Below are 14,303 nucleotides of genomic sequence, written 5' to 3'. Positions count from 1 at the left end.
TTTCTTTTATTTTAACTCGAGAATGCCTTTTACCTTTTAAGTATATAATTTTTTTTCCTTTCTTCCACTGTCCAATCTTATTATTTTTTTTCCTTGTATTTTGAACCCGAAAATGCAGTGTAAGAGAAACAGTAAGGAGGTTTTAGGTCATTGTGATTACGAAAAGGTAACGCACATCGAACTAGATACTAATTTTCTTTGTTTTTGGGTTTTTGTAAAAGAAACACATGATATAGATTGTACTCTTTTCTAAATAATGAGCATTTACATATTTTCAAGGAAATCATTATATACATATTTACTTAAGTAAAAAAATCAATTACTTATTTCTCTTTCTAAGATTATTAATTATATGTTTTTCCAAAATAAAAAACTAATTACATATTTTCCATTCCTACAACGTATATGTTAGATATTCATCGACTCATTAAAATTAAGTTATTTAATAACTATTTTATTGATGATTTTATTATAGGATTTTTACCAATGTCAAATGCAACCAGCGCCAGATAGTAATCAATGATATACGTTAGACGCGTAACATGTGCCAAAGACGTAATAGACGCACACACATTATAGGCGCCAAACGCGTCACCTAGGTTGGACACGCATTTAGTGTTGGACACTGTATGTGTAGTCGGTTACTAGTGTCAGACGTGTGACGGGAACCTAATTAACTTACAAAGGTGTGCTACCAGCATAACCAACATCAAACACGTATTCAGAATAGGACATGTTACCAGCGTAACCGACTTCACGCGCTACAGCCTCTGACGCGCTGCCAGAGTAACTTGCGTCGCATGCATAACCATCATCTGAATCAAAATCGGCACCTAGCACGAGACAATCGTCGGATGCCTTTCGAGTACCTACCGCAAACTGGTGTCTGATGTGTAAAAATCCTTTCATAAATTAAGTAGTTATTGAAAATAGGGATGAGCAAATGGTACCGGGTGCCGGTAACGTACGGTATCAAATCGGGTACCGTCGGTACCAGTTGGTACCGACCTTTTAAGGTTTCGGATCGATATGGTACTTAAGGTCTGTTTGGTATGGAGTAATGGAATGACCGGGAGAATGGAATGAACGAGAGATTGAAATAAACAACGGAATAAAATGGGTCATTACCATTCCATTATTTTGTTTGGTTACTCAATTGAAATAGAATGCAAATAATTAAAATGACAAAAACACCCTTGCCTCAAAATTTAGTAATTTACCAATTTTACTCGAGCTCGGATCATATTAAGACCTGACTAACAAACAGAGAGTGCTAGTGATGAATTAACCAATAACAACAAATATACTATTAGTTGAAGGTGGTAATACAACTTTAATTCCGGTCGATGTGAAACAACTATCATCGACCCAAATCAAGGCTAGAACTGCAAAACAACAAAATACATGTTCATCGAAAAACTGAGATTAAAAGACCAAAATATAATGTGAAGGTCCAAATAGGACTAAAAGTAAACATCCACCGTCTCAAACGATATGAAGAAGTTCTAACATGAACAAATCAATCATTGTAATTGAATCATAAGTATATTGCAACAATAACTAAATGCACATATTTTATCTCCATACAAGTATAACTCATGCACTATGTACATCAAGAATCCACTACGTACATCCAAATAATAACTCCAAGCCATTCCCCAAAATCAAAACCCATAACCATCATTAAAAACCATTCAACCACGGCGTCTTGGATCCGTAACATTAATCTTCCAATGCTCATCAGCAAACCCTATTTTCCCAGCCTGCATCCGATCCCACTTCAACTCTATCTTCCTTTGCTTCGTTAACTTACAATGATCTTGCAATCTCGCATCAATCGTGTCATGAATCTTCCACCACGTCCGATGCGCAACATCACTCGCGTAAACCCTTTGATCCCCAATATCCCAATTACAATCATAATCCCTATAACAAGCCCACGGCTTTAGCCCCAAGTAATGTATAGCGTAAAGCTTAGGCGGATCAGCCCCAAACAGCTGGTTCTTCATACTCGTTTCGACCGTTGTGTTCGACCAGAAATTCTTTAAAAAATTAACTCGTCTAGGCAACCTATGCCAATACACAAATATCTCGTTTAAAAACCCTTGGTCACCTCCATTGTACGATATTATTTCCTCAGTTTGTTGCATGAAATGCATGAACGTACAATTTGAAGGCTCAATGACCATGATGCCCGAATTGAATATCGAGTTGTCGTTCCCGACTGCCGACATTTGTGGGAACGAGAATACTATGTCGAGGTTACGAAGTACAATGATGTCCGAGTCGATGAATATTAATTTGTCGTAGTCAGTGAGTTGCCATAACCGGAACTTGCTATAGTTGTACTCGTTGTAGGAGGCTTTCTCGGCTCGTGGGTTGCGAATGCGCTCGATGATTCGGATGGTCCAGCCAGCCGCGGCTAAGGCCTCGCACTTGGGGATGGAGATGGAGGTGTCGATGAGGAGGATGAGGTCGCGGTTGGTGCCGGTTTTCAAGAGGGTTTGGGCTAACATGATGGCACCGCAAACGTATAATTCGGATGAATGGAGGACTGTAGCATAGGCTTCTCGTTTTCTTGATTTGGTTCTTGGGTTGGTTTTCTTAAGCTTCTCAACATCGTACACTTCATCGTTTCCTGTTATAAAAAAATTAAGAAAGATTAATAATTTTATCCAAGAATTAAATTTTTTTCTCTGTTTTCTTTACAAAGATTTCAACTAGTTATTATCGGACGTTAAAAAAAGGTAAAGTTACCAATGGTCTTAAGATGAAATCATTGGTTGAAAAAGATCACAGTTACCTTTTGAGTGCTTATATCTTTTTTAAATTTACAAATATGCCTCAAAACATAACTAAAATTGCTTAATCTATACCGATATTGTAAATATTTTATTAAATTATTTATGTGGCGTCGGTTTTCAAAAGAACTGGAAAAATAAATATGGGGGTTGTTCAAATCTACAAAGCTAAAGATTTAATAAATCTTTTACAGAAAGAAATTATACCCAAAAAAAAAACAAAGAAAGTATTTTGAATTCTTCAAAACTAAGTTATGCATAATATTAGCATTGACTTGGAACCAAACCATGTCAAATCATATATCTTTGCATAAACTCTCAACTACTCTAAACAAACTGATGTGCACCCACCACCAACTCCCTACCATATCTTTATATTTCATTCTTTTCTTTTTTCTTAATTAACCTCATAACATTATTAATTTAACAAAATGATATTGTGACAAATGGTTAAAAAATTAAAATGTTTACCTTTTCCCCATAGTGGTAGAGCCAAACTACAAGTGCCAACAGGCAAATAAACCTTTTGTTCCAACCTCTTAATATCCGGTTCATAATACCACCAATCGCCATCATGCACTAACATATCATCACACCGGAATAGCTCCACCATTGGCTGGCACTTGCTCAAAACCACCACCTTTGGCTTCTCACTCCAACTCCTCCTCCCTCTTCTCACCACCATATTCGCCGCGATAAGGTGCAATTGCAACCGGTAAACATCTCTTGCCCACCCTTCTGCCGGATACTTGCATGGTATCTTAACTACTATCATATCCATGTAACCGTATTTCTCGTATTCGGGCATTGGAATCTCGGGACACAATGTTTGATGCATTTCTTCTTCTTCATCTATCCATTCTGGAAACAAATCTTTCCATTCGAAGTACTCGGATACCTTTTCAAATGTAACAGGAATTGTCTTTCCGATTGCGGTCCAATCGCTTAAGTCTTCTCCTTCCATGTTCACCATCCCTATTCTCATCCCCCTTCCAATGAAACTTGCATTCAAGAAACTTGGCCTTTCTCTCTTCACCATTTTTCGGTCACTACTTTTGTTTGATCGATTTCGGCTTAACTCTACTGGATCTTCTAACAACACGGCCTTCATCTTGGAGCCGGTTTCGACCTGATAACAAAAATAATATGTTAATCTTAAAACATTGATGTAGTGGTAAACACATGATTTGATTCGTCTATGTTAGGGGTATTTGGTTTGAATATTGTTTCTACTGGTTTCCTATCATAACCATCTGAAGGACACCTATACAATATAAGCCGTGTAATTTACCTGATCATATTAGTTAGCTGGGCATTTTCTATTTTAGTTTATGCATGTTGGTAAACTACATAAACATACGAAATATTGAAAATGGGTGTTGGCAAGAAAACATGCACACCTTACCTTGTGATGGCAGTCATGGAGGGAGCAATGAATGTAAGAAGCCGCGTTTTCATGGTATATTGTGGTCGATGGTCGAAGAAGAAGGATGGCATAAATAATTAGAAAGCATGAAAGGAAAACAAGATTGATCCTAATGACCAAAGATTTAGAAGGGGTGACCTTCCACATTGTTGTTGGAGTTTCAAAGGAAAAAATGGGACCAAAATTGTGAATTTGATGTTATTTGATATATGATGAATTGATTGACGATATAAAGGGAATGAAAATTGAATTTTAATCAAAGGTATAAGTAGTCGTTGGAGGGCTCCAAGTGTCAATCTATTATTGTTTAGGGTTTTCTTCTCTTATAGACAACTAGGATGAGACCAAATGAACCATATCCTTGTTCTGCCGATTTGCAATTTATAAATTAGTTTTAAAATCATGGTTTGAAGACGTGTGAAATTACCAAAGTACCCTTCTGCGTGGAAGCTTCTTTTTGAAGATCGACCGTGTTCTTTTCATGAAATGATTAGCTTTATTATTTTATAATTTAGAATACTTGTTTAAAACATGCATAATATCTGAAGAAACACTAAGTGACCCCGGCAGATTACGGATAATCTGGGGGTTAAGTAGATGTTTCCCACGAGGGTTAGGTCCAGCAAAGATGGTTATTCTTCTGATGACCTGCAAAACAGACACCGTGAGCTCGTCACTGAGAAGGGAGGGGGTACCTCCTTGTGACCACCCTCCGGCGTAAGAATCAGACTAGATTGCTCTGAATATGTGTATATTAAGAGAAATAGCTAGAGCAGATATATGATGGTATAAGATATGATATAAGATATAAGATGATCATACCGTTCCAAGGTGTTGGAGTATTTATAGCCGAAGGTAGGTTTCCAAGCAGGTACAGCCAGCTGTATAATATTCCTTTTCTACCAACTGTGGGCTACGTACATGCCATGCTGGTGGTTGGTGGGTAGGCAGCGGCTGATAGTGACATGGCCGGCCGTGTACTATTTCTTTTCCACCAACTGCAGGCTATGTACGTGCCACGACAAGGGTTGGTGAGTAGGCAGCGGCTGATAGTGACATTAAGTACTAGAGCGTGCTCCTCGTCGTACTGTTGTCAGTGAGCTGTCGCTGCTTTGGTCAGATCTTGTCTATTTTGTCCATACCTTGGCAGGTATAGTACAAAAGATCCTCCAGAAGCGTACGGACTGGCTCATTTGGGCGGGAGTATTCCCGGCTTGCTCATTCCTTCTTCAGGTGACATTACTGAATTATTGAGAGTTAGTGCCTTGTGCGTGTAGCCTTGCTATTAGTGCGGGTAGCCTCCGCTGATGGCTTGTATCCGCAGCTGCGGGAACAGGCGGGGTACTTCACCATTGGGAGGCTTTTCCTGCGGGAACAGCTGGCGTATGCGCGTAAGGTCTTCATCTCTCTGAGCATGGTGGATCCTGCGGAACCAGTTGGTCTTTGCGCAGGCGTCCCTCTTCAAGGTGAGTCTTGCGGGTCCAACTGGGCTCTGCTGGGACCTACCTCTTCAAGTCCCCCCAGTCCAATGTTTTTCTCATGAATTGTTAATAAGTGAGGTGAACTTTTGGACTTAAGCAAGGGGTTTTTAAAAGGGTTTTTAGTTTTAAGGTTGTCCGTGGGGATTCTTCCCGCGGTTTCCCTAATGTCACGTGCAGAAATTCCCGACTTTTCTGCTTGATCTTTGGGTATGATGCGGGTAGGTGTGTAACCTCCTCGCAAGTCAGGAGCGTTGAGTTTCACTTGTGTAGATTCTCCACGAGGTTTTGGTAGTTTTAGACATAGTGATCAATTATGTTAAACAACTAATTCCATCTTGGAGCTTCAAACAATCTAGTTCTCAACGTTCCCGCTATGCGGGGATGTTATTTCCCTTTCCACAAGCATGGCCCAGAAGATCCTTCTTGGTTTTAATTCCCTGCGAGTGCTAAGTATGTGAGGGTTTCGCCTTGACACTGTACCCGCACTCGTCTTATAGCTACTTGACTCCCAAGGTATTCTTGGTTTCAATTCCCTGCAGGTGCTAAGTATGTGAAGGGTTTCGCCTTGACACTGTACCCGCACTTGTCTTACGGTTTCTTGGTTACCAAGGTAAGGGGGTGTAGTCCCTCTTATTTTTGAATCTTTTTGAATCTTTTTGAATGTTTTTGAAATTCGAAGAGTTGGTGAAAGGATAAGAACAGTCCAAACTGTTGAAGGGACGTTAGCGTCGTCCGACGGTTTCTTCTGACAGTTTCAGGACGTGCAGGCAGTTATGGCGACGTGACAGTATATGGTAATTCCAGACGTTTTGTCAGGCGTGTGGGCGCGAGTTTTCGGGCGCGTGGGCGCGAATTTTACGGCACGCGTCCTGTCGACAGCTGTTGCCAGCTTGCTTTCCACGTGTCGTTGTCTCATTGTGCCTGCGCTTTTCCCTCTCCTCCGCATTAAATTCATCGCATTCATTGCGATGGGTATATAAAGGGGGAAGAGGATGCATCTCAACTTACACCTTCACCTCCTTCTTCTTCTTCTAAGCGATTTCCGGCGAATACTCTAACTTTTCCGTCGAGCATTCTCCTGAAATCGTTCTCTTTCATACCTCCAAAATGTCTTCTACTCATGATCCTGAGGTTACTGCCGAAGAGTCCGACGTATACCCTGAGAATCCGATGTCCGCGTCTGACAAGGACGATAAGAGTACTGCTGGCGAGTGCCAGTGTGCTCTTTCCGTCGACCTTTATCAGTACATCGTCAAGAAGTTCATGCTCGAGCTTTTCGAGCCTGAGTTTCCTGAGCCTCACCAGACGGTGTACGATGCCCCCAAGGGCAAGATAGGGGTGTATGATGCATTCTTCATCTATGGGAATCTCAGGTTCCCATTGACGAAGTTTGTGTACCGTGTTTTGGAGAAACACGATGTACACTTAACGGAGGTGCACCCGATGGCGATCGCAAAGGTTCGCCACTTTGAATGGGTGTGCCACATTCTGGGCGTTGAGCCCCGCGTCGACCGCCTGATGACCTTCTATTCCTGGAGGTGCATCCAGGGCTGGTATACCTTGGTCACTCGGATCAAGGGTTTGAAGATCTGTGCTACCGAACGCAGTCTTCGGTCTTGGAAGCGGGAGTTTTTCTATATCTCCGCTCGTGTCGTCCCCATAGCGATGACGTTCAAGAACGGGAGGGCACTCCCCAACCTTCACGCCTCCAACTACCAGGAGACTGAATGGTTTACCAAGATCTCCCGGATCCAGACTCCGGTTTACCGCTTTGCGGAGTCTGGGATGGTGATGCTCGGGATGAGCCGGGTATGGAAGGATGCCGGTTCTGGGACACCGTAAGTACCTATCATCCTTGAATACGGTTCGAATTCTATTCCCTACGGTATGCTCCATCTCTTTTTGCTGATTTAGGGTTTTTCTAACTGTTTCTGTTTATTTTCAGAGGGAAACAACTTGCAATCTCTTCTGCAACCGCGTGAGAGGGTGGTCCCGCTCGGCTGGGTACTCGTGCTCTTGATGAGAACGAGTTGCCCATCCTGGAGCAAACGGCGGATAGGTTCGTGGAGGTCTACCCGCCGGGCCACGAGATTTTGAGCGCCACGCGGCCAGGTAAGGGATTCTTTAACCCTCGCCCTCTTCATGCTCAAACTCTGCTGGAGTTTCCCTAATTTTATCATCTTCTGATGAGGGATCCGCAGATGGGGCTTTCTTCGTGAGGAAGAAGAAAGCTGCCGGCGTGAAGGGCAAGGCGAAGGTCGCCACCACCGCCGATCACGGAAATCGGTCCGACTCGGAGACCGAAAGCGAGGAGGCAGTGGGGAACCCTGGTGATGGTGAGACCACTGTTCCGGAGGTTGAGACAGCTGTCACCTCCGGGCAACCCAGTACGACGACGGTGACCGGCGTGAAGAGGCCGGCTCCATCGGGTTCGTCCCCGCCTGTCAGAACCTTCAAGCTCAAGAAAACTCGTAAGTATAAATTAATCTTACCCGCAATTCTTTCCGCCATTAATATTTTGTCTTCGTGCAGGCGTGGATGCAACCGCATTCCAGAGTGGAGCGGGAAGGAGCATCTCTGGACCCATGACGGTAGGTTTGGTCAATCTACCAGAGGTGATGACCCAGGCGGCTGCGCCTGTGTGCAGTGTTGGTTCAGTTGCTCATCTCGTTGAGGCAACTGTTCCAATTGTGACGTCATCTCCGCCGGCTGTCAGTGCCATCTTTACTGCATCCTTCACTGAGCCGGCGGTGATTTTTTCTGCGATCTCCTCCGCAGCGGTGGCCTCGGTTATGAGTTCACCTCCAGTGAGTTCACCTCCGATGGTCTCTACCGCGGCGGCTTCAACCGTGCCTCCGGCACCGGCGACTACCTCGTCCCCGGCCGGTTCATCAGGTATGTTCAGGGTTGGGGCTTCTAGCCAATCTCTGCCTCCTTCCCATCTGCCTGACCTCTTGGATGGATATCCCTTAGGTTCGGGTGATGGGTTTGGCGGCTACCGGCCTGTTGTCGACCCTACAGGTGCGTAGGGTTATTTTGGCCTATTATCTTTTTTTTTATATCATCTTTTCCTAACCGCTTTTTGTTTTTGCAGTTTCGGATTCCAATGAGGTGTATGTTCCACGGTGGAACATCCGCCGGGGAACAACCCTTCGAACGGCTGTGGACTGCGTCGAGTGGGCGCGTCACGCAGCCCCAAGTGGTGCGTTGGGGGAAGCCATGTCTAGCTACCAGGAGGGTAGGCTGACGAATGAGCTTCGAATTCTCCTTGCCCGGATGCAGCCGCGCGTCGAGTTGCTTTGTCGTGAAAACGACAAGTTAAAGGCGGCGCGTAGCCAGGAAGTGTCTCAGGCGCGGGCTATCCGGGAGGAGAACAGGAGACTTGCCGCCATTGCTGCGGAGAAGGAAAAGGCCTTCAAGGCCCTCGAGGTTGAAGTTCAGGCCCGGCTCGAGGCCCGTTCCAAGGCTACCTAAGCTGTTAACGAACAGCTTAGGTTGGCTAAGGAAACTGCGCGGAACGCGACCGAGAGGGCCACCAGAGCTGAAGCCATTGCTGAGCCTTTGCGCGCTGAGAATGAGGAGCTTAAAGCCAAACTAGAGAGGCTTCAGCAGGCTCATGATGCTTTGGCTTTAGAAGATGCCAAAAAGCTCCAAGAGATCTTGGACCAGAGGGGTATGCTTGACCACACTGAGCGTAAGCTGAAGGGCGTTAAAGAGGCTGCTGCTAAGGAAGTGTTGCTTGCCAACCTTAACAAAAATGAAGCCGAACGCGTTCGTGACCAAGCTCAAGCTGCCCTCCAGGAAGCTCAGATCACCAAGGAATGGCTTCTACGAGAAGCGTTGTCGCAGGTATGCGTAGCTTCATAATATCTTTACGCTTTTCTTTATACTTAGAAAAGTTTTTGATACATATATTTTTTTTTGTAGGTTGTGCATCGGATCTTCACGAACACATGTTATGACGATGCCATGAGCGCAGCTCTCAACGCTTCCCATGAGGATGGGGAAAAAGCTGGTTTCTTGCTTGGTCTGGGGTTTGTTGAGAAGGGCATCCCGCCTTCCAACTTCCCTCTTTATGATGTGGACACTGAAGCTACTTACGACCAAGCAGTGAACCAGTATGCTGCCTTCCCGCATCCAGTGGTGGAGAAGGTGAACGAAATTGCTGCTGCTGATGATGGGTTAACTATTCTCAAGGCTTTCCTTGAACCGCCACAGCCAACTGATGGTGCGGGTTCGAGTGGGTTTGGAGGGAGTGGTCCTGAAGTTTGAACCTTGAGATCCCTTCCCACCGTTAGGATAGATTTACATTTCTGTAGGCGGGTAGATACCTGGCCATTCTTGTAATGTTTGAAATGTTTGTGCGGGTATGATCGTCACTTTCACTTTATGACTTGCTTTATAAACGTTATATGACTTGCTCATGCATATTATAGTTTAATTTGGCACTTGTTTTGCCTCAAACAATATATGATTCGCTCGTGCCTACTTTAGTTTAACTTAGCAATTTTCCAAGTGTTTTGAATAAGTTAACCTTTCAACACGTGGTTGTCAGTAGGTTAGTGTTCAGTTTCCTCTATCATGATTGTGCGGGTAGGACCGTCACTTTCATTTAGTGGGATGACCAAACTTCACCTATAACTGACCTGCGTGAAGGTTTTTCTCATGTTTTCCTTAGAAATTTTTGCCGTTTCTTGTGTTTATGCGGGTTTTGCCGCCGTCCACACGCAACGACTTCCCCACTTATTTATGCGGTGAATACCGGCATCAGTGTTTTGAATAACCTTTCGACGCGCGGTTGTCAATAGGTTAATGTTCAGTTTCCTCTCATGATTGTGCGGGTAGGACCGTCACTTTCATTTAGTGGGATGACCAAACTTTACCTATAACTGACCTGCGTGAAGGTTTTCCTCATCTTTTCCTTAGAAATTTCTGCCGTTTTTTGTGTTTATGCGGGTTTTGCCGCCGTCCACACGCAACGACTTCCCCACTTATTTATGCGGTGAATACCGGCATCAGTGTTTTGAATAAGTTAACCTTTCGACGCGCGGTTGTCAATAGGTTAATGTTCGGTTTCCTCTTATCATGATTGTGCGGGTAGGACCGTCACTTTCATTTAGTGGGATGACCAAACTTTACCTATAACTGACCTGCGTGAAGGTTTTCCTCATCTTTTCCTTAGAAATTTCTGCCGTTTTTTGTCTTTATGCGGGTTTTGCCGCCGTCCCCACGCAACGACTTACTTCCCTACTTATTTATGCGGTGAATACCGGCATATCAGTGTGGTTAGATCATAAGTATAAATGTAAGACCATCAGCGTCAATGTGATAAGGAGAATCATTTCCATTAGAAGTGGCTCTAGGCCTTTTCTTTACAAGTTTGGAATTGATCTACATGCAGCCTGTGTAATTGAGCTCCCTTCCATGTTCTTGGGATGGGGGTGTCATCGAGCCTTTAGAGCAGATATGCACCTGGTTCGGAATCTCGTTGTTTACGCAGTATGTAGTCTCCAACATTGAAGCTGCAGTTTCATTCGTGCTTTCCCCAACTGGGGTTCTACACGCATTAGCCTTCTTAGCGTTCATTACGCCACGAGGTGTGTGAGTTTCCCATCTCTGACAAATGCTTCGACGACGTCCTTCAAGGCTACGCATTCCTCCGTGGTGTGGCCTTTTGTCCTGTGGAAGTCACAGGATTTGCTTTGATCAGCGTTTGGACGCTGTCGGATTATTGGAGCCTCTGGCCATGGGAGCCTCTCGGTGGCGAATATCTCGGTGAAGCTTTTGGTGAGTGGCGTCCATCTGGAGTTCCGGTTCGACAACTGCTTGTTATCCTTTCCGCCTAACCGCTGGTGCGAGCCGGATGAGGTGCCAAAGTTTACCCTTGACTGCCAAATACCAAGCTTCCTCTTTTTGTTTTGTCGGGCGGTAAGGACGTTGTTTTCTCTTGTTTTTTGTGTAGAGGTTTGTGCTCTGGGGAAGATCTCTACCCAGTTGCTTTTCCGTTTCCGCGAAGCGTTTAGCTGCTGTCATGATGGCATCCCATGTGGATGGCATGCCGTTTTTACCCGTCAATGTGCGAATAAGCTCTGGGTATTCGGCGCCTTGGATGAAAGCTGCGCGAACAAGATCCTCGCTTATGGTACCCAGACTCGGCTTCTTTGAGTTGAAGCGAGTGATGAAGTCTAGTAAAGACTCATCTTCCTCTCGGATGCAGTTGAGGATCGTCCATTGCTCTTCGGTATACTTTCTTTGTTGACTGAAGTGTTGGCTGAACTTCTGTTGGAAGTCTGCCCAATCGTAGATGTGGTGGACCGGTAGACGGTCAAACCGCGCTCTGGCTGCCCCAACAAGCGTCATTTGGAACATGTAACACCACGTGGGTTCCGTCCAATTGCTAACGGTTGCCCCCGCTATGAATCTGTTCAAATGATCGTCTGGGTCAGATATACCATCATATGTGCCTATGTTGGACATTTGTTTGGCACTTTTCGGGGCAATTGCTTCCGCAATGTCCCTTGCAAATTTGGACGTTCCCGCATTTGCAACAGTTGGTCTAAAGGTTTTGGAGAAGTCCCGTGGGTTTCCCCCCGCGTTCCTTGGTTTGAAGGTTTCTCCAAAATTCCTTCTTGGTTGGAAGTCTGCTTGTTTACGCTTCCCTTTCGCCCTATGGCGCGGGTTTGCATCACTGTCAGATTCTTCCCAATCTTTATCATACTCGCACTCATTACTCATGTTGAGCTATTGAGTGCTTCCGAATTCGTCAGCCTGTTGGAGTGAACGTAAGCGTTCATCCAACTCAGCTTGGAATTCCTTCTGACGTGCTTCCGTCCACGCTTTAACTTGATCAAGTGTTTGGCGGGGGAGCCTCGTCTGTTGTCTCTCCAACTGGGTATCGGTGAATCCCAGGGGAGGATTATTTACTGCACTTGCCCCGGCTTGGGTAACCGGGGTTGTGTTCGTAAATATTGTGTACTCGCCGGTGTTCCCCCAGTAGCTGGGGTTGTGGTTACCGGAGTTTCTTGGTCACTCGCTGGCCTTGGCACCGGAGTAACCTTAAACATGCATAATATCATATATAACAAAAGAAAAAAAAAGATAGAATATCAAATGTAAATGTTAATTTGCCATATCTATAGTCATTAAAAACTTGTATTAAAATATGAGTGTTTTGTGAGTAAGAACATAAGAAAAGAGTACAAGTGGTATGCTATGGAGTGTATATTGTATGATAATATATGTGTGCTTTAGAGTTCTCAATGTTTTTTCTTCTTAATAACATATTTTGTAGGATAAATGGGAAACTTATATCTTCAATTCTTACCCTATTTAGACTCTATCATAGCTTTGTTATTGGTGGGATATACTGAGTACGATGATGATGCATTTAAACAATTGAACTCTTAATTGGTGTTCTCAAAGAAATCTTTGAAAATTATTCTGCGAATTAGAACTCGATCGACATCAACCGCGCGCTGCTACGAAGAAAGTGACAAAATATATTGATCAAGCACATAAAGATTTGATCGAGTGCTGGGATCTATGATTAGAATCGTGAAAAGAAAGATTTGTCGTGATTACTCGCAAATGCATAAAGACTTTGATAACATGATTAACATCTTTACACCATTTTGATTGTGAACACCGAACACATAATTTAAATATCCATTTCAATATAAATGCAGGTAATTATCCTTAACTAGTAAACTTAAACAATAATACTAGAAGCTGACAGGTTAATGGAATTAGCTTCCACATCTTATTCTCATAAGCGACTTAAGTAAGTTGACAAGTGTCTAAAATGCAATATTGATGAGTTAATAATAATAATAATTGAAGTGTTTCTTATTCAAATGCACAGGGGCATAATGGTAATGTGACATTCAATAATAATGGGTGGTATGCAAGGCATGGCCAACAACTTATTAGTTGGGTTGTCAACTTTCCAGGTTTCTAAATGAGCGATAAAATGTCACTATTAGCCGTTACGAAATAGCTAAGCTACCATCTACATACTCGTATTTTATATACTTTAGACAAATATATCCTAATCAAATTAATATTAACGCCTAGTTAAAGGAGGAACATTACGTTCACATAACGAAAATTGACACAAATTTAGTCTAGTTAAATCAGGCGCGCTAAATGATAATTAACATGTTAAACTTGTGCCACGTCGACTAATTATCTGAACAAGTATACATACACTTCATATTATTAATGCCAAACTTAAGTTTAATTTGATTCATGGATATATATACATCGAGTGTTGACTAAAGTTTTGCACCTTTATATTATTGCTATTAGCAATACCTACTTTTTTCTTTTTTATATTTCATATATTATTTATAGTATACTTTTAAAAAAAAATAGGGTTGAATATGCTTTCTCCTTTGTTATAATTACAGCTCATAATTCATTGATACCATCAGTTATTTTATGTTATTCTTTAATTTGTAACTAGTTTTTTCACATGCCGGCAGTGCAGCGACGTGAGAACCTCTTGTGCCGTGGAGACGCAACCACACGTATTCAATCAGAATCGGTTAGTTTTGTTACAATGCCAACACTAAACCAAAAATTTAAATTAATAAC

At 43.2% G+C, this 14,303-nt stretch overlaps 1 protein-coding gene across 1 annotated transcript; it reads right to left on the bottom strand.

Annotated features, from left to right (window-relative positions):
• Window positions 1–1,690: 1,690 nt before the first annotated feature.
• LOC143622004 (UDP-glucuronate:xylan alpha-glucuronosyltransferase 2-like) lies at window positions 1,691–4,441 on the bottom strand. The gene is made up of 3 exons (XM_077093263.1): window positions 4,207–4,441; window positions 3,273–3,930; window positions 1,691–2,638 (listed from the first exon to the last, which is right to left on the bottom strand). The coding sequence occupies exons 1-3, from the start codon at window positions 4,372–4,374 to the stop codon at window positions 1,695–1,697; spliced, it is 1,770 nt and encodes a 589-aa protein (XP_076949378.1). The 5' UTR covers window positions 4,375–4,441; the 3' UTR covers window positions 1,691–1,694.
• Window positions 4,442–14,303: the final 9,862 nt, after the last annotated feature.

This window comes from Bidens hawaiensis, unplaced genomic scaffold (assembly GCF_021521415.1).
Source record: "Bidens hawaiensis isolate Kalapana, Puna unplaced genomic scaffold, B.hawaiensis_p1.1 tig00003004_1, whole genome shotgun sequence".
NCBI lineage: Eukaryota > Viridiplantae > Streptophyta > Magnoliopsida > Asterales > Asteraceae > Bidens > Bidens hawaiensis.
The sequence above is the reverse complement of the archived record's forward strand: the minus strand, read 5'-3'. Positions and strand labels throughout refer to the sequence as shown.